Genomic DNA, 20,716 nt, shown 5'->3' with positions numbered 1-20,716 from the left:
TTAGAGGGGTACATAAGGAAATTGTTAAAAAAAATTTAAGACTCTTAGGTGCAATACAGGGATTTCACCCTGCTCCAACTCATCGCTGCGCATTTAAGGATGGACTCTTCAATTGAATATGCGACCTTTTGATAGTCGGCGGTTCCCATATCCCCTATAACCTGACTTTCGATTCTTAAAGCTATGGAGATGAATCTCATCTTCCCCCTAATCTGTTTTAAATTCTTACCTCAATCGACCAGATCTTGTGAGATAGATAGATTGTTTAAAAAATCTAGGGTTCGATGTCAGAACCGAAGGTGAAAACAAAGATTCAAGTTGATTTGAGATCCACCTACGAGGATTCGGAAACAGGTAACCCTTCGATTTCGTTGTCTTACAAGCTTAATCTGCTTGGCTTTTTATTTCTCATTAAATATTTGTTTATATTTGATAAATCATGTTGATGTGTTGATTTTGTACGTCATAATTCGGTGATTAGGCTGATTCTATTTGTACACTGTTCAATTGTTTTTCATTTTCGTCCAATCAGAGCTACAGGTTTGTTTTTTGAGCAATTTGGGGGTTTTGGTGTTCAGGTTAGGTTAATTTGTTTGTAAATTTGTGTTAGCTTTTGTTGCTAAAAATCGATTTTTGACTAATGTGGATCAATTAGAAGATGAATCTCCACACTCTTTTCATGGCAGTCATATGTGTGTAGTAGTATTTTTCATGTATCTGCTTAATAGGCTAATAACAAACATGCGATCAGGTTTCATAGCTGCAAGATACATCATGCTTATATGGGTTTGTTGTGTATATAATGAAATTTCAGATTCTAATATTATAAAATTGGTAATGGTAATTACAAAATTTTTCCATGGGAGACTTCCTTACGAATATCTGAACTCTTATCCTAGAAGTCTTTTAAATACCTTGTTCTTAATAAAAGTTGTAAGATTTCAGTCTTTTTCCATCTATTTTAGCATTTTATGGTTTCTTTAAACACTTTTTGTATCCAAATGTGATTTGTATTTATTTTCATAGATTTTCTCAAATTTGAATGAGTACTGCTTTGATGATGTCATAATGTTTCGAGACTTTAAACACTCAAAATCAAACCACTGTTGCTCCTGAAAATTTTGTTGTTGTAGATAACAATGATGAACAAGTTGGTAAACTACCAATGGCTCCCATTGTTTGCAAACCCTTGGAAAGCGGCTTTCAACAGGCTTTTAAGATGCCGAACATTAACCCTCATAAGACAGTTTAGATGAAATTGTGAAATGACAGGTTTCACTATGTTTTTGAAACTAACAATTTGTATTTTGGTATTTCAGTTGTTTTTTTGTTGATAGTATACGCAATATATATACCGCAAAGCTCACGGGCCTCAGCACTGTGTTGGTAAGTCGATTTTGCTGTGAGCATTAAGAGATACTGTATGGTGTTCTGATTATTACTTGTGGGTACATATAGGTTGGGTCATGACAACGTAAGAACATGGTGGACTATGCTTTAGAGAGCATACACAACATCAAGGAAGGAAGTTGTTTTTTTACCTTGTATCATTGCAATCTTGTATGGAGTGGGTCAGGTAAGTTCTAAATTAGTAATTTATAAATTAAAAGAAATGGACAAAGTAAGTTTTAAAATAGAAAAGTAAAGGTTGGTTGCGAATATAATTGCAAAGGAGATCTTATTGTGTCATTAAACTCAGATGACTTATTTAGCAGCAAAATTGGAATTCATTCACAAACTATTGTAGAAGCAGTTATGTAGAATCAAGGGTTTGAAAAAGGCGTCCATAACTAGAAAAATAGGGTACAAGTTGCTTTTACTCGTTTGATATTGTGTCTTCGATTTTATATGATTCTTATATGTTTATTTCATTTGTTTCACACTCAGTTATGTTTATTTCGTTAGTTGGAATCATAATAAACTAGTGTTTTAAGGACGGGATAGTCTTTACTTTTAAACCTGTACTACCAGGCTAAAATAAATATATCTTTGTTCTGATTTCAAGTGTCAAAAATTCTCGATTTTCGTCTTATTTTTGCTGACATGTGACATTTTGTATATGAAGTTCTATGAATAGGTTTGTAAAAGGAAAAACATTATCTTCCTTGAGATCCCGTCTGTAGTAACAAAGTTTTGAAGAAAGTACTTGGTTTAAAGACCATTTGTTTAGAGAAAATCCGTTAGTTTATCGTAATTAAAGCATTGAAAAAAGCACTTGAAAGTGTTACCTAAGATCATTAGAGATTCAAATTGGCATCACTAAGGCATGATGTCTTACTATTCTTAAGTATGGCCTAGACAACATTCACTTTCTTTATTGTGAGATGCCTACAACAGATAAGACGAGTTTAGCTACCTACTCAATATGGTCACCGGACATATGTATTCTTTTTTTTATTATGGATTATTTAATATCTGGAATAATATTTAATTACAAAGAACATATCAAGAGCCTTGAGGCATGCTACCAAGTCAATATTTGGTGGTATTCTTGTAAGGAGTAGAGGTTAACTTGAGATGGCTATATTTATTGTTATTTATATTAACGAGGTTATTAAAATTCCTTTTCATGAGTATTGAAACTTATATATTTTATGAACATGTTACAGGGAGCAACCATAGTGGATCAGTTTGTTTGACAATATATTTCCATTCATTGCTACACTAATGAGGAGATCTCAAAGATAGAGTCATGATCGTACCAACATGTATGTTTTGAGAATCATATTGGGCTAATCGAGCTTCACAAGTCAGTTGTCTAGATTTCAATTCGGAAAAGGTTGACGTTCATTGTTGCTCTCAATATTGATGAGAAGCTGTTCAACCCTACGATCAAAATCTTGTAAAACAAGGTTTGAATTTGTAATGGGATCACCAGCAGCCACTAAAGAATAAAAAAGTGTTGGGCTTGATCACAACACCATTTAATAGAGTGACCATTTTGTTTCAATATAAAAAGTGTTCGGCTTGATCACAATACCATTTAATAGAGTGACCATTCTGTTTCATTAATTAAAAAGTGGTTCAGAGTTGCATTTGCCCTGTAACAACCTGACTTCCCGGAAAGTCAAAGTCAAATTCAAAGTCAAGATCAAGTCATGTCATTACTCAGATCTATCATTTCGTGCTCACTTTTACTTGTATTCTCGAGATTCCGATCATCACTAACGGGTTAACGATATTTTAAACTATGTTTTTACAATGCATTCACAACGCTTATTCAAAACACAGTTATCACAACTAAACACTATTTACAACGCTTACTATTTAACGCATTTTATTGCATCTTACATCGCATGTTTATACTAAACGCTATCACATCGCAATCTCATCGCAAACGCATACTTACTTTTATGCATTTTATGTGTTATGTGTGTTACTTGTGTGATTACTTGTTTAATGTTATTTGGTTATCTCATCGCAACGCTTACTCACAACTCGCTTAAACACAACGCTTAACGCACGAAACAAAATTCGGAAAACTAACTCGCACCAGTCGTCTGATCGAATGACCATCCGATCGAATGATCATCCGTCCAGATGGCCATCCGATCAACTGGCCATCCGATACCTCACTCTCCACCGCCTTATCTCCTCTCACACTATAAATACCCGCCTGTCACCTCACTATTCACTGATGTGACAGCTCTATCCGACCCAACTCGCTCCCTGCTCGTTCTCAGGTACTTTTCTCTCGATTCAAGGCTTTTTGGTGAGTAATTCTCTCTAAATCTTGTACTTCCATCATCACTACACACTTCTCCATCATCTTCTACGTCAAAATCACTGATTTTCACCTAGAAATCACCTGATTTGGATTCATTAAAGGTGACGTCATCTCGGTTTCTGATGAAAACTGTGGTGTGACCTCATCTCATGTAGATATGTTCAGATCTAAAGGATTCCCAAAATCTTTTACACAACACAACAAGATCTAAATCTTTTCAACAGATTTCAAACTTTTCTTCAACATTTCTTCACTACTCATTCTCTGGTTGAGGACCGGTTTGCAAACAGATTTCCACCTGAGAGATGACCGATTAACGGGTTGAACATGAATTCCCGTCAAAGACAGTTAGTCTGATCTATTGGGGTGATTCCCATCCGGTCGGCTGAGCTGGACTTGGTGTGGATTTCCGTTGTTGACACGTCATCACCTCGTCTCTGTTAAACCCGAACTTTTAACTTGGAAAACTTACAAAATTTTCAAAACATCAGATCGCCCAATCGAATAGCCATCCGATCGGATGACCATCCGATCGTATGACTATTCTACCAGGTGACTTGCTTTTTATAACTTTCAACACTTAAACAATTTTGACCAAAACTCAAATGCCAAAGTTTTTCACTCGAATAGCCATCCGATCGAATGGCCATCTGTGATTTATACTACAACGAAAACTTCAAAAGTTTCCAAAACAATTTACAACACTCACAACTCATTCAAATGGCTATCCGTTCGAATGGTCATCCGTCCGGATGACCATCCGATCGAATGGGTGTTCATCCGTTCGACTCACCATTCGACACTTATTTCATCCAACACACTATTTACACGCTGTTCAACGCTTACGCTACTGTTCTATGCTCAGGCTAATCTCCACGCGCTCCCTTCAATCCAAGTACTGTGTTTACTAGCTAAACACCTACTGTGAGTATACTTGAACCCGTTTCCTTTTAAAACACTTTCGGTGTTACATACATTCGCTATAACAACATACACCAACACACAACACAAACACTTTTAATGCTAACCGCTCCCACATGTTATACGTGAACTTGAATGCTCGTTACCATGCTTAGACAGTGTTACACGGTACCGCCTCTAGCAACGATAGTACTATAGTTTGGACTCAGCACCCGTCGTGGATGGGGGTTGCTAGGGATCACATAACTTTACTTCACGTGTCCGCTGGATATGTGTCGCGCATACTCTACAACGCAGTCTTGTGGTTAAGTGTGAACATAGTTTTGATAGTTACTTGCTTCTCCCGTTACGTGATACATGCTGGTTATGCGTAAACGCTTTTCGTTATACTATATACTAAGAAAACTTGTGTACTCACCTTTACACTCTGTGTATTGACTTTATTTTAACGTATGTGACAGGTTGATAGGATGCTGTGCTATGATGAACAAGCTAGGGAGTCTAGAAACAAACTAAATAAATCTGAGTTGTTGGAACAACTTATTTGTTTTTGACACTATATCTGTAATGACTGTTTGCTTTATATGTTTGATGGTATGGGACGTTAAATGTTAAATATAATAACATTAATAGTTGTTATGGATTCTCTTGAACAATCTGTTTCGCTCAGTGCCACGCCCCGATGTTTCTGCCATCGGTTGGGGTGTGACATGCCCAGCTAACAATTGTTGCATAGATATTTCCTTCTATAGCTTAATTCGCGTTGAATATATAGCTCAACTGGTATTGAAGGGGAAGTGACGATTTGGGTTTATGACTATAGGTCTCAAGTTCGAATATGATTCCAACCGGGTTTTATTGCAGTGGGCCTTCAGGGGGTTTCCCCGGAACTAGAGATGGTGGGCTTGGGCTACCTAGCGCTGTTTGCGATCAGGGCGTATGAGGTCGCATTTTGCCATTAGGTTACCCCGAGTAGCCAGGCTTTTATTTGTTGTTCGTTTAAAAGAAAACACTTTCTTGTTTTAACTTTTCAGTGTGAATCTTAGTGTAAGCAACATGAGCTTTACGAGTATTTGTTGATCAAGTTAACAAACCATTTCCAATCTATAAATTAGCAACTTTTTATTGCTTTAATACTTGTAACATATGTATTGGGTGTTTTTCAAAAAAAAAGTTGTATTTTTAACTTTTAACCCAAAGGTTTTTATGTTTCTCATTTTAAACCCTTTGACTTTTTTTAGTTTTAACCCAAAGCTTTTCAACTTTTCAATTTACCCCTAACACTTTCTTATTTTCAACTTTGGTTTCTTATACTTTTCATCTTTCGCAAGTTTTTCGTTTTACGGTTTACGTTTCATTCTAAATTTTGCGAGTAACACTCAACAACGTGCGTGTAGGGTGTAACATTTTTTCGTCTATTTTCCCCGTTTGACAGTCCAGTCGCAGCGCGTCTATTTTCCCCATTTGAAAAGTTCGCCGCAATGTGCAAATCCTAGATCGACTTAGTTATTCTTTTTTACGTTTTATGTTTCTATATAATTTCTTCCCATTAACACACCGCGACTGGCGTGCATGGTTCAACGACTTTATGTATGTTTTTTGTTCGTGTTATTTTTTACTTTTTTTATTTACTTTATTTTTACAAGCTCTTCTTATGTTGGTGTCCGTTGGCAGTGGTTTGGCATTAGTGCTACTTGGCACAATTTTACTAACGTATTTAACCTATTAAGTTCTTTACTAATAATTTGTTTTGAGTTTACCGTTATACCTCCTTTACTTAAGAAAAAATAATTTTTTTTCACATGCATAGTTTGATGTACGTCCCTGTATAAATTCAATTTCTTTACGTGTTGACGTAAACTTTTTCTGGAAACGAGTTAGGTCAAATATAATATGTTTTCGTTTAAATAATAAAAGAGTAAATTACAAGTTTTGTCCTTTATGTTTACACCAAATTGCAAGCGGAGCCCTTTGCCTTCAAAATTGACGGGGTTTGTCCTTAATGTTTCAAAATCTTGCACAGTATGTCCTTTGAGCCTAACCCAGTTTATTTTTTTGGTTAAATCTGGTCATGGGCCTTGCACATGAGGGCGTTCTTGTCATTTTCCAGGGAATAGTTATCATTTAATTTGTTTTTTTTTCCTATATAGTTTTGGCATTTGCACAAACAGTCCATATAAAATGATTTATATATAGATCAACAAACCTTGGATCAGTTGTTGGTGTAAGTCATGTGACATAGACTACCCAAAAAGATAAAATACGCCTTATGTATATAATTTGTTTTAATCATTTTATGGTTTGACTTATTGTGAACTCCGCCGCAACGTCGAGTTCCTCACTAGTTTTATAAAAGTTTAATAAGTTTCTATATTTATTAAAGCTTAAGTTTCGATTATTATAAACATATGCAATTCATTAAGTTTTCTTAGAACATGGATAATAGGCATTAAGCAACGTACCATTACACATTTTTTGAAGAGGTGTCAGTTATTATGCTCATATGACATAAAATTGAAAATTGAGGGGCATTAACCATTACGGATGGTCTTAAAGAAATCAATTTTTAAGGGACCCACATAATGCGTCTTTGAGCTCATCCGTCGTCATGACCGGGCCTGCACAGTTCTGTCACAGACATACAAGTGTAATGCGATGTCTGTGACTCTGTCGCCCATAACGCATCAATGTCATCCGTAGTAGGGATGACATGCAAACGAACCCAAAACATTCAGGAACATCAAAACAAAATTAAACGGGTACTTAGGTATATTTAAAATTTTCTATGTGTAAGAGACGGGTATGTGATACCCAACCAAACATATCTGTTTATCCAAACCAAGCATATCTGTTTAATTACTCGAACCATACTCGTAAATTTAAATTCATGGTTTAGGATAATTATATAAAGTTTAAAAACAGGATGAAATACATTTGAGAATCACAACGGGTGAATTAGAACAAATTACTAACGGGCAAACCTGATATACGAGGGTCTACCGAATGATTGACGGATATGAAACACGGTTTTACAATCGGATACGAGACTGTGACTAGCAAACCTGTTCCATTGTCAATCCTTATTCGGTAGATATTGGTTTCAAATGCTTAGAGCAGGTGGGGTGGTCTGTGATACCACCCCATCACGCGTTAAACAACAACGTAACACCGCCACCGCCCCATTCATCACGCGTTATATTATCAATGCGTTGAAAGTATCACGCGTTGATTTTGAAAATTGGAACATTGAAAGCGACTGTTTGGATAGGATTTTTGACCGTTTGTAATTTTTTTTACCGTTTGAAGAGGTTCGGAAAAAAGAGGTTCGAGTACGAAGAAAAATCCCGTAAGGCCTAAGGTTCGAGCGAATCTTGGCGAGCCGATGCGCTTTAGGTTGCAAGACGAACCCGAGCAAGTCCCACCCTTTCAAACCCAACAATATCCACCCTTTCAAACCCAACAATATCCACCCTTTGAATCGCAAACGTATCAAAACCAACCGTTTGTCCCACCGTTTCAACCTCACCAATTTCAACCCCAAACGTATCAAACCCAACCCCACCAACTCGACCCACTACTAGAAACCAACACCATCATCCATGATTTTGCAAACGCGTATCGTGAACCACAACAAAGTCTTGACGACGATGAAGATGATAATTACGTTCAACAACAACAACAACAAGGAGAGGAAGAGGAATAAGAAGAAGAAGAAGAAGAAGAAGAAGAAGAAGAAAATGATGACGTTCAAGAAATCGTCCCAACCGTCTGACAACAATGGACGAGCGAGGAGGAGGTGTCCTTGGTGCAAGCGTACTTGCACATCTCGGAGAGCAGGAAACATGCCAACGAGCAAAGAAAGGATGCGTTTTGGAGACGGGTCATTAATCATTTTAGGCAACTTCCCGGTGCAAGGATACGAAACATGGACCAAATGACGTCGAAATGGACGGATCTGAACGGGAAAATTAGTAAGTTCAACGCTTGTTTCATTCAAAAGGTATGTTTTTTTATTAAAGTTTAAATCTTTTTTCATTGAAAACTGTTTTTTATTAAAAAAACAGTTTTTTAAAAACAGTTTTTATTTGTTAAAAAAACAGAGCAGTTTAAAAAAACAGAACAGTTAAAAAAAACAGTTTTTATTTTTTTAAAAAAACATAAACAGTTTTTATTTAAAAAAAACAGAAACAATTTTTAATTAAAAAAAACAGAAACAGTTTTAAAAAAAACATAAAACTGTTTAAAAAATACAGAAACCAGTTTTTTTTAAATAGAAAACAGTCTATTAAAAATTACAGAAAACTGTTTTTTTTTAAATAACAGAAAACTGTTTTTTTTATAAAAAACAGAAAAGTTTTTATTTTGTTAAAACATATTTTTTTTTTTTAAAAAACATAACCTTTTATGTTTTTTGTAGAACCGAAACCCACAAAGTGGAGCGAGCGAGGCGACAATCATGCGACAAGCCACCGAAATGTATTGCGATGTCTACAAAAAGAGGAGTTTTCCACACGTGGCAGCATGGGAAGTTGCGAGAAATCACACGAAGTGGGTCCCCGTTGAGTTGGTTGACATGCGTGGTCCTACGGCTCCAAAAAACGAGGAGGTTCGAAAAGATCAAAGACATCCGATTCGGGAAACTACACGACTTCCGCGTTGGATAACTTGCCCCAAATGAACTTAAACGACGACCCTCTTGAAGAACCCGATCAACCCGTTGACGACCCCGTTGAAGAAGATACACCTACAAGGCCACGCCGCAGGAGAGGTGGTGAATCGTCAAGCAAAGGGAAGGAAGCGGTTGCAGAGTCGATCTTCAGAATCGAAGAGGAGAAAATGACGCGATACAAGAAGGCCGAAGAATGAAAAGATATAATTATGTCCGCAAAAGTTGAACGCGAGCAGGCGTACAAGGAACACTTGAAAACGGTTGAAAGACAAAATGATTTAAAAATCTTGTGTGAAAAGCACAACCATCTCGACGAACCGTTTAAGTCAATTGTCATTCAACAAAAGCGCGAGATTTGCGCAAAGTGGGGTTGGGAGATGCCACCCGTTTAGTTTTTTTTTTCCAATGTTTAGTTGTTTTTTTATTTTGCTATGTAATTTATTTTTTAAGTTTAATGAAATTTATAATTTTAGTGTTTTATTGTTAATTTCTAATTTTAAAATGAAAATTAAAAAAAATTGGGAGTGATAGAATTCCATCACTAGTGATACCACCCCCACTACATTTCTATCACTAGTGATAGAATATTGGGTGATGATATGACATGAGTTGATTGGTGCTTGGTAGTGATAGAATTGTATCACTAGTGACTATCCCTCCTCCCCTTAGGGGACTAGGGGTGGTTCACTAGTGATAGAATTTATCACTCACAAGCACCAATCAAGTTTCGCCATGTCATTGACCATTTTTCCATCACTCACAAGCATTTTTAGTGGGGGTGGTCATCACTCACCACCACACCCAACAATTTCCCCCAACCAACAAATACCCTCACAAAAATAAACCATAACGCGTGATGGAGATAACGAAAATCGGTTTCCGTTAATGTATAACGCGTTGAAGTGTGTAGCGGCGGTCGAGGAAAACGCGTTACAAAGATTCACGTTATACTATAACGCATGTGCCCCGGGTGCTCTTAGTATTACAAGGTTGTGTTACAAACTATAAGTATGTATTAGTGGCTAAAGATTTTTGGTTGCAAAAGGCCACTTCAATATGCAAAATTCAATAATTCTAAAGAACTCCAAAGACAATCTGACTTTTTGCTCTTTTGTGCCTTTGTTTGCTGTATCTTGATTTTTTATGAATAAATAGATATACTAAATTGGGATATATAATTAAAAATTAAACACGTCACATTAGTTCCTTCAGATACAATAATTGTTATGTACTCCAATTAAATTCATTCTCATAGCATGCTGCCATGCTATATTACAACAATTCAACTATGGCTACAAATCGATGCGTATTTCAAATTTCATTTCCATCTCGTAATTAATTAAAACAAAATGCATATAATCCAATTCTATACACCAATTACATTGCAAAATGGGTGCTTGTATCAACTTTGAAAAGTAAAAAAAAAAAAGGACTTTTGTGAGAAAAACTCAACTTCAATGAAGATGTTGAGGATGCTGCTCAGGCCATGGCCAATAACCGGGTTGATCTTCCATACCGTTAAACATGTTGCAGAATCCTTCGTTGCCGACTGTTTGATTAAATCGCTGGCCGAGGAGATCCGTTGTCGAAGGGCTTTGTAGAAGTTGTGTTAGGCCGGAATTTGGTCCCATAGATGACATGGTAGGGTAGATGTTGCTTGAAATTTGGGAGTAAAATATTGGGCTCTCTTCTGATGGTGTCATGGTGCCTGTTACTGTGTTGTGATCACAACTGTTTTCACTTCCATTACTCCATGATCCTTCTGTTTCTTTGTTTAGATTTATGGGTCTAATCCCATTTGCTTCTCCACCTTTTATAGCCAATAACTGAAGAAGAAAAATGGAATCTTGAGAATTGTATGATATGATCCAAATCTTGAATTACACATAAATAAAGATTTATTTTTTTGAAAGAAATTTAAAAAAAAAAATTCTAAGAAATTGTGGTTTTCAACATTACCAATGTGTGTGTGTCATAATGTTTTGTTCTTTGAGATATTTAGAAGGTTTCTATGATTGAATTAAATGTCATTTTAGTACCTGTGGTTTGGATCATTTTATCAGTTTAGTTCAAAGGTTTGAAACATTGCCATTTTAGTCAAAATAGTTTTAAACATTGTCATTTTAGTCCACTGGGTTAACTCCATCCCTTTATTTTGTTAACTAGAAGGGCATTTCGGTCATTTTAAATGTAATTCTGTTAACTAGAAGGGCATTCAACTATATAAAAATAATCGAATTACCCTTCTAGCTAACATAAAAAATGGACGGAGTTAACCCTAGTTGACTAAAATGGCAACATTTAAAACTATTTGGACTAAAATGGCAACGTTTCAAACCTTTAGACTAAACTACAGCGACTAAAATGACATTTAACTCTAAACTATAAGTACATGATATGTATGCATAATGATTTTAAGTGGTGGAGTGTGAAACTAAGAAATAAACTTGTAATTTCTGGTGATTGGGGTCCGCGGACCCTCTTGACCACCCTTGGTTCCGCCCATAAATGATTTGATTTTAATTGAAAGAAAATATCAAATTAAGCTAATTTCATTTGCAAGATTAATATTATACCTCTGCATGAAGTTTCTTGTTTAGGGTTTTGAGAGCATCATTATCAGCCTTAACAGACTCAAATTGTCTCTTTAAGACATCATAATCTTTCTCCAATTGTTTGGTCTTCCATCGCGCCCTTCGGTTCTGGAACCATATAGCTACTTGCCTTGGCTGCAACCCGAGAGCGCGAGCCAGTTGAGTTTTCCTTTCAGGCTCAAGCTTGTTTCCCAACTCAAAGCTCTTTTCAAGAGCTTTCACTTGTTCCAAATTGAGTCTTCTCTTCTTCTCTCCCAGCTGCAATCCATCATCATCCGACATATCATCTTCGGCTGCAGCACCACGCGTTTCTTCACACCGCTCCATACCGGAATACGACATGGATCTCCTCATTAAGAGTGTTTGAACACCTGTGTACAATTATGCATACAAGTAATTAGCCAATTTAATTAAGACCTGTCCATTAAACTATATATAAAACCCTAATTATGCTTGATGATCAAGAAAACAACAGAGAGAGAATAAGGGGAGACCTTGTAAATCATGAGGAGGGTGGTGGTCATCTTCATAGCCAAAAAACATGGGTTCAGGTGGGAGGAAGGACATGTCAGTGTGAAAAAGAAACCCTTTTTTTAATATGTAAAGTTAGGCCAAAGTCACAAGCTCTGATCATACAACTTAATACATAGCTGTATGTGTGTGTGAGTGCTAATCTGGCTCTTATGGTGTTGGATCTTGGATGGAGAAAGAAGCATGAGGGTGGCAAATACACTAGAGAAACAGCAATAATCTCTTTTTAAACCACAAAGAGATAAGAGGTGGGAGTGGGGTGGGGTGGGGTGGGGTGGGGGTGGCCTTTTCTAATATTTGATTTTATTGCAATTTCCTTAAAGATTCTATACATTCACCTGCAATGTGATGCTAATTTTTTAGACCAATAATAATAATAACAATAAATATTTAAAAGTTAAGTTCACTAGTGTCATTATCTTATATGATAGTTTTTCACTCTAATAAATAATGCTAAATAACTAGCATTTCAGAAAAGTTAAAGAAACCCTAAAATTGATAAGGATGTTGGAACATCTACTTATCTTTAACACATTCTACTTTACTTCATATAAGATGTAACTTGCAATTGTATGTATTAGATTGACATCCATATGCCAATCATCTATAGATCAAGTGGTGGAAGACTTGCATTTCTCTTAAGAGATGCAGATTCAACTCCCACTTGGTGCAGATTGAGGCACTGGTGGGCAATGATAGGAGACCCAGAGAAACCTGACTTGGATCCTTGAGCGAAACGGGTTTTACTGGTAATTTCACTGTCGTGCCTACGGGCGGGTGGATTACTGGGTTTACCCCGGAATTGGTGGTGGACTCGGGTTACTCTCGGAGTACTCCGTTTGTCCAGTGGGTGCCGCAAGAGTGGTCAGAATTGATTCTGTTGGCCGTTAAAAAAAAAAGATTGACATCCGTATATCCAAAGCATTATTCAATACTAATGGTGTTTTTCGCTTATATGATATCCGGCATAATTCAACTACTGCCAAAAATATGTTTTCCTAGTCTAAAGCGTATGAACAAATAATGCCTAACTAGTTATTAATAGACCACGAGGTCTCAAATTCGAAAGAAAAAGAACAAGCATAATCGATGCTAAAAAATAACTCTTGCAACTTGTTATAATTAAAGGATTTTTCTAACTACGTCAATCAAGACACTACAAGAAAACGGAGTTTTAGGGGCGACGTTTATCGCCGCTAGATTCAAGTTTAAGACTCAAAAGATTGTTAATTTATGCGAACTTTCTGTGGGTTTTCAAGAATTTTACTTAAATTCAATAACAGATATTAGAACACGTCAAGATGGTTTGTAAAAAATGCTCGATTAAGGAATCTTTAATAAATTGCTTCACCTATTTATGTTCATTTGATGGGGCCTTCAAAACTTTTTATGTTAAACATAGAGGAATTTAAAACTTTTAATCAATGGGTCATAATAAAAGTATAATTTTACATTCGCTTCAATAGAAATTTTGTCGATCCAAATATCATCATATCCATCGACTCCTCTAGTTGCTTCCACAATATGAACAGAAGTTATTAATTAATTTTCTGAATGACCCACCTCATTTTGGTTGTGTATTTTGTTAAACTAAGAAAAAAGATAAAGAAATTAAAGAGTCTCTTGTCACAACTCACATGGACCCAACCCCATTAGTTGGAAGGTTGGCGGGGTACCCCCTTTGAAATAGGATTTAGCATCTTCCATGCAAATTCTAATTTCAAAATACCATAAAATAGTACTCTGGCTTCACATGCCATCGTGTTCCCATGTGCATCTCCTTTCTCTCTCTCTGTAGTTTTCAACATATGCATGTATACAAATTACAACCTATATGTACATATACATATTATATTATATATATATATATATATATATATTATTTTGTTGAATTTTTCGTTATATCAAAAGTTGGTTTGTAAAAAAAAAAATCGGTTTATCACATTTTAAGTTGATGGATTTTTTTCCACAGTAACTAACGGAAGTGGCGGATCTACACTTTGATGTGGGGCGCAGTGGCGGATCTTGACCTAAAACTCAGCATGGGCCGATGTTTTTTTGAGATAAAATCAGCCTGGTCCGAACCAATACACATTTAAAAAAATTCTCGAAAACCTTAAATTTAACACTATTGGGCAAAAAAACCGCACAGGCCGAGGCTTGGTCCGGCCTCCTCTAAGTTGCGCCACTGGTGGGACGGCCGCCTTCTCTTTAAACATTTAGTATAAATTTTAGTTAAAAATCCCGATCGCTTTCTTAAAAGTTTGTTTAAGTTGTCGGATTTCCCCTTGTAAGAAAATAAGTTATGAGTCCACTACTAACAAACGGTGATACAAAATTGTTGTGGGTGGTATGCAATTGTATAATAGTTTATGGTTTTGTTTAAGTAAAAGTGAAGGTGTAGGAGACAAGAGGAACAAAGGATGTTGTTTACTTAATTAATTATGTGATTAGTTTATTAGTGGTTTTAGCCTAAGAAAATGGAATCATATATAATTAAACATGGCTGCTAATTCATAATCGTGGGTCATTAATTATGTGATTAGTTTATTTGTGGTTTTGCTACTATTACAAACAAGTAAATTTAATTTGTTATTCCGACATTCCAAAAAGAAGTTTGTTTTTAACCAAATGGGTTCGACATACGTGTGTACACTATAATCAATTAGATTCTTTAACAGTTTCTTAAACATAAAAAAGTTAATCGCTTAAACATGAGTAAAAGTGTAAAACAATTAAAAGATGATAGCAACACTAGATATGATAATATGTAAAGGCGACAAGCAGTGGCGAAGCTTGAGATTTCTGACCCGGGGTCGGAAGTCACCGGACCTAAAATTATACCTTAAAAATTATAAAACCGGGGGTCGAAAACGTATATATCTAAAAAATTCTATACGAAACGTACATACATAACACTACTGAGCGAAAAGTTCGGGGGTCGGGCGCCCCTCCCGGCCCCTTCAAAGCTACGCCCATGGTGACAAGTTACATGGATAACATGCTTGGGATCAACACGTCTATTTTCATTTTTTTTAACATACTGCATAAGTTATGAAGGTAATATCGATAATATAATTTTTTCAATAAATTAGTAAGAGGCGCAAGATATCCTCGAGTTTAAGAATCAATAAAAATTGTTATGATGACGCATAACATTGGTAAATCATTTGCTACTTAATTAATACGGCGCTTGTTTCTTGAGTGTTTGGAGTTGCTTATTTTGGCCAACTTATAACTTATTGATTTTTAAAAAGTTAAATGGTGTTTAATATTGTGAGTGTATGTGAAAAGTTATAAGGAGTTTTAAAAAAGTCACTCAATTGTGATTTATTAACTTTTTGATAAGTCATAAGGAGTTTTCATAAGCAATCTCAAACAATCTTAAGAAACGTTATTTTACTTGGTTAATTAGTCTTATTGCTTTAACTTAAGATGTTCTGGTGATAAGTAAAACGTGTAAGAACAACATTTAAAACATTTATGTTTAATTTAAAGATTTATAAGAATTCAAGTACGAAACAATGCATCATATAGTGTAGGGTATCTAGCACCTCCCTCTCAACTCTAACCAGTGATCTTTCACTCCATCCTACACCGACCGGTCCCCAACCCCACCATAGAAAAGTCTTAGCTATGGTTGGGACTTTGTGGGGTAGGGTGGACACGACTGATGTAGTCTATGCATATTTAATTATTCTAGCCTATGTATAAGAGTTCTAAACCAATGTGGTCCACCCGAAAACAGTTGAAGTTTACAGCCATCTTCAATTGGTAACTCGATGAAAATCTGTTAACAAGCAACCAAGCATATTTGGAAAGGGGTTTAGTCGATTCGAGTCAAGATGCTTGCTACTCGACTCCGTCTAAAAATTTATTTGAAAATTAAATTGACTTGAGCAAAGCTCTAGGGTAATTGAATAATAAAAGCTTGACTCCTAAAAGTTTGAAAGCATTATTATCATGTGATATATTACATTTTAGCTATTGTGTATATATAAATTGATACAACTACTTGTACTATATAATCAATTCAAATGAAGAATGAATGTATCAAGTGGATTAATATGGTTATCATTTTCTAGATATTTATGTCTAAGTAAATTCATCCACCTTGAGTTTGAAAATGATTGCTAGTCCGAGCTCGAGCTTAGACAATGTGTAATGGGGCGCTATGCATCCACATAAAGCCCCTATAAAGCCCCAAACATCATTACGAAGGGCTTTATGAGACAAAAAAAATGGAGGAGGCGTGATATATATAGTGTCGGGTATGGGGAGAGGTTTCAAAGTTTGTATCAATCAAACTTTAGTTAGTGTTTTTATAATTAATTAATAAAAACGAAAATTAATAATTAGGTATTGATGGGTAGGGGCTTTATGACTACGGGCTCTAGTGATATAACGCCCCATAAAGCCCCTGTGTGACGTGGCACGACACGTGTCGCATAACGCCCCACAAAGGGCTTATGACTACGGATGACCTTATGAGTTTCTAGATTTGAATTTTAAGTTAGATTTGCAATCGAGCTTGACAATATTAAAACTCGATTTAAATTAATTACACCCATAAATTCAACGAAACCTCTTGACACCTTTTTCAATGGATACAACATGGCCGTATCATGTTTTTTACATCTATTCTTCATTTTGAAGGTTAATCTTGAATAATTAGTAAAGTTGAGGGTTTATTTAATTAGTTTTTATTAAAGATTGGTTTATTTTAGGTAATTATATTATAATAGGTTTAGGAAAGGTTTATTTGTCTTGGAGAGCAAGTTTAGTATAACTATAAATAGGCGTCTAGGTTATTGTTTTATTTGTCCTTTCTTTGTAAGTTCGTATATTTGTTTGATTGAATAGAAAGAGTCGCGGGTTTGTCCCCCCAATATCTCGTGTTCGTGTTTGTTTGATCGTGTTCGTGTTTGTTGATACGATTGTTTGAACCATCTGGGCCAACAATTGGTATCAGAGCTTAGGCTCGTTGAACGCAGTGTTCGTTGCACTGTAAACGATTGGTTGTTTGCTTTGTTCCGTTCGAAGATATATCGCACGGTAATAGTTGTTTGAAGGTTCGGAAGATCGAGAGTATACCGTTACGCTTTGAATTCATAACATTCTTTGGGAACTGTGTATCGAAGGTTTTTGAAGTGATTTCTCCTCATTGATATTCGTGTGAAATAAAAGCAAGTAATTTGTTTTTAGTTACTTGGTTGCGTCATCCAAAGGAGTAATAAATTAAAAGATTTGAATTTCAAAGCTTTGTTGCTGTGTACGTATCCAAGAAAAAAAAGAGTAAAGATTTTTGTTTTTTCTATTTTATTAGGAGTTCATATCAAAGAGAAGCATTATCTTTTGTGGAGGTTGTGATCGATCAAGCCCTAGAAAGTTGCCAAGATCTGGTTTAGTTTTGTTTGTACGCGAGAAAAAAAAACTAAAAGCTAATCATGGCAGGTGATAAAGACAAGAGTTCAGGTAGTTCAGGAACGGTGAAAGAATCGATTGGTAGTTTTGTTTTGCAGGCACCAAAGTTAACCTCGACCAACTACGCAGCATGGTCAGTTATGGTGAAGGTTGTTTTGGGAGCGAACGGTTTGCAAGATGCTATTGACAAAGAAAAGGGACCGGGAATTGAAGAAAGAAAGAAGTTTATGGCCTTAGGTGTCATCTTCCAGACCCTACCGGAAGACGTGATGCTTCAGATGGCTAAGTATTCAGAACCGAAAGATGTTTGGGAAGCGCTAAGAGTTCGTTATCTTGGTGCAGAAAGAACGCAGAAAGCTCGTATTCAAATGCTAAGAAGCGAGTTAGATGGATTGAAGATGAGTGAGACAGAAAGTATTGATGAATATGCAGCGAAGCTGGGTGGAGTACAGTCAAAGTACAAGAGTTTGGGAGCAACCCTCGAAGAAGGGGTCGTGGTGAGAAAATTCTTGAACTCTATGCCGGATAAATATTTACCTATTGTTTCTTCGATCGAGCAATTCGCAGATATCGAAAAAATGGCGTTTGAAGATGTGGTTGGACGTTTGAAGGCATATGAAGAAAGAAACAAGTTCAAGAATGTGAATGAAAGTTCATCCCAAAGTCAGCTTATGTTCACCCAAAATGAAAAGAAAGTTGAAAACTACCGAGAACGTGGTAGAGGACGTGGAAGATACAACGGACGTGGAAGAGGGTATCCAAGATGGAATAATGAACGTGAGAATATGAATGATGAACAAGGTGAAGATCGGAAAAAGAAGCCCGAAGAATGGCAAGACAGAAGAAAGAACTTGAGGTGCTACAACTGTGATAAGATTGGGCACTACTCGAGCGAATGTAAAGCACCGAGCAAAGGGAAAGAAGAAGCGAATCTGACAAAGACAGAAGATGTACATGATATCGATCCATCTCTGTTCATGGCAGTTTGTTCGACAAAGAAAGTAAGTTTGAATGAAGAAAGGGTTATCCCTGGTGTTTTTTGAAAGGAATGAAGAAGGAATGTGGTATTTAGACAATGGTGCAAGTCATCACATGTCAGGAAAGAAAGAGTTTTTCACTAACTTGGATGAAAAAGTTTCGGGTCAAGTAACGTTTGGTGATGGATCCGAGATTGAAATCAAAGGTAAAGGGAATGTAACCGTGGTAAGTAAGAATGGCGAAAAGAAAACGTTTTGTGATGTGTTCTACATGCCTAAGTTAAAAACCAATCTTCTTAGTTTGGGACAATTAGATGAAGAAGGTTGCAAGATTGAAATAGCTAATGGAATGTTAAGGCTACATGATCAGAAAGGAAGACTGTTGATGAAGGTTCAGAGAAATCTGAATAGAATGTACAACATCAAGCTTCAAGTATGTTGTAATTCTAACAAAATTGAAGATGAAAAAAAAGAAAGTCCAGATGTGAAACCGATTAAGAAAGTGAGGGAAATTCGGTTTGGAACGATCCCAAAGGATTTGTTCGGAGTTCGTGAAAGTGTTGGTCAAGAACGAATTGAAGAGAAGAAGCAAGTCAAGGAAGAAAGTATCGAAGGAATGAATGCAAAGTTTGAAGAACCAGTGAAGCAAGTTTGCTATAGACAATTGAAAAGGAGGAACAAAGGCAAGAAGAAAAACAATTCAATATTAAGGGGGTGAATGAAGGTTAATCTTGAATAATTAGTAAAGTTGAGGGTTTATTTAATTAGTTTTTATTAAAGATTGGTTTATTTTAGGTAATTATATTATAATAGGTTTAGGAAAGGTTTATTTGTCTTGGAGAGCAAGTTTAGTATAACTATAAATAGGGGTCTTGGTTATTGTTTTATTTGTCCCTTTCTTTGTAAGTTCGTATCTTTGTTTGATTGAATAGAAAGAGTCGCGGGTTTGTCCCCCCAATATCTCGTGTTCGTGTTTGTTTGATCGTGTTCGTGTTTGTTGATACGATTGTTTGAACCGTCTGGGCCAACACATTTTGTGGAATATGAACATCTAACCTTTTGCTTGTGAGACACACACCTTAACCAACTGAATGTCTCCTTGTTAACATCACCGTGCCATGTTGATTTGAATCAAATAAGAGTTGGTTATCTTGCATAATAAAAACAAAATCCTTCACCACTTTGGGATGAAAAGAAAAACCCATACTGACAGGATAACACAAAACACTAGGGATGGGTAATGTAACAATTGTAAAATAAAATATGTGCTTGAAATGGATATTGTAGTTGATGATACTAATATATGTTTGAAATGGATAATGTATTTGGTGATACTCGCCCAATTATATTATATATACCTATAATTTATAACATTCTTAGGCATTGAAAGTTGTACTTTTTATAAAGTTGAATAGTGGTTTATATCAAAACCATGTGTTTCAAATTTTGGTAGGTGACTCACATTTTTTTAGAAATAGACATGACAAGTTCATCATGACTGTCTCTCTCTCTCTCTCATATTTTCTCTAGGGTCTACATATTCACACATCCTAGTCTCTATTTACACACCATCATATACGCCCCATATAGGCCTATACGTGGCGTATAACCTTTTTCAATTTCCAAGAGAATCTCTGATTATGTCATATTTTGTCTTATATGCCCCGTATATGCCTCGTACTTTGTGCTTATAAAGTTGGATGGTGGTTTATATCAAAACCATGTGTTTCAAATTTTGGTAGGTGACCGTGACTCACATTTTTTTAGAAATAGATATGACAAGTTCATCATGACTGTCTCTCTCTCTCTCTCTCATATTTTCTCTAGGGTCTACATATTCACACACCCTAGTCCCTATTTACACACCATCATA

General features: G+C 36.0%; 2 protein-coding genes across 2 annotated transcripts; one reads left to right on the top strand and one right to left on the bottom strand.

Moving 5' to 3' along the window:
* Positions 1-10,524: 10,524 nt before the first annotated feature.
* On the bottom strand, positions 10,525-12,655 carry LOC110922183 (homeobox-leucine zipper protein ATHB-13). Its single transcript, XM_022166491.2, has 3 exons — positions 12,406-12,655; positions 11,894-12,282; positions 10,525-11,143 (listed from the first exon to the last, which is right to left on the bottom strand). The coding sequence occupies exons 1-3, from the start codon at positions 12,476-12,478 to the stop codon at positions 10,772-10,774; spliced, it is 834 nt and encodes a 277-aa protein (XP_022022183.1). The 5' UTR covers positions 12,479-12,655; the 3' UTR covers positions 10,525-10,771.
* A 6,270-nt stretch (positions 12,656-18,925) lies between these two features.
* Positions 18,926-19,561, top strand: LOC110924115. Its single transcript, XM_022168150.1, has one exon. The coding sequence runs from the start codon at positions 18,926-18,928 to the stop codon at positions 19,559-19,561; it is 636 nt and encodes a 211-aa protein (XP_022023842.1).
* Positions 19,562-20,716: the final 1,155 nt, after the last annotated feature.

This window comes from Helianthus annuus, chromosome 17, assembly GCF_002127325.2.
Source record: "Helianthus annuus cultivar XRQ/B chromosome 17, HanXRQr2.0-SUNRISE, whole genome shotgun sequence".
NCBI lineage: Eukaryota > Viridiplantae > Streptophyta > Magnoliopsida > Asterales > Asteraceae > Helianthus > Helianthus annuus.
This window is presented reverse-complemented; position numbering and strand designations above follow the sequence as displayed.

Coding starts and splice junctions, on each gene's coding strand:
- LOC110924115 (XM_022168150.1), top strand. CDS start 18,926: ATGTGGTATTTAGACAATGGTGCAAGTCATCACATGTCAGGAAAGAAA.
- LOC110922183 (XM_022166491.2), bottom strand. CDS start 12,478: ATGTCCTTCCTCCCACCTGAACCCATGTTTTTTGGCTATGAAGATGAC. Junction 12,283..12,405: donor CCCTCCTCATGATTTACAAG/GTCTCCCCTTAT, acceptor AATTGTACACAG/GTGTTCAAACACTCTTAATG. Junction 11,144..11,893: donor ACAAGAAACTTCATGCAGAG/GTATAATATTAA, acceptor TTTCTTCTTCAG/TTATTGGCTATAAAAGGTGG.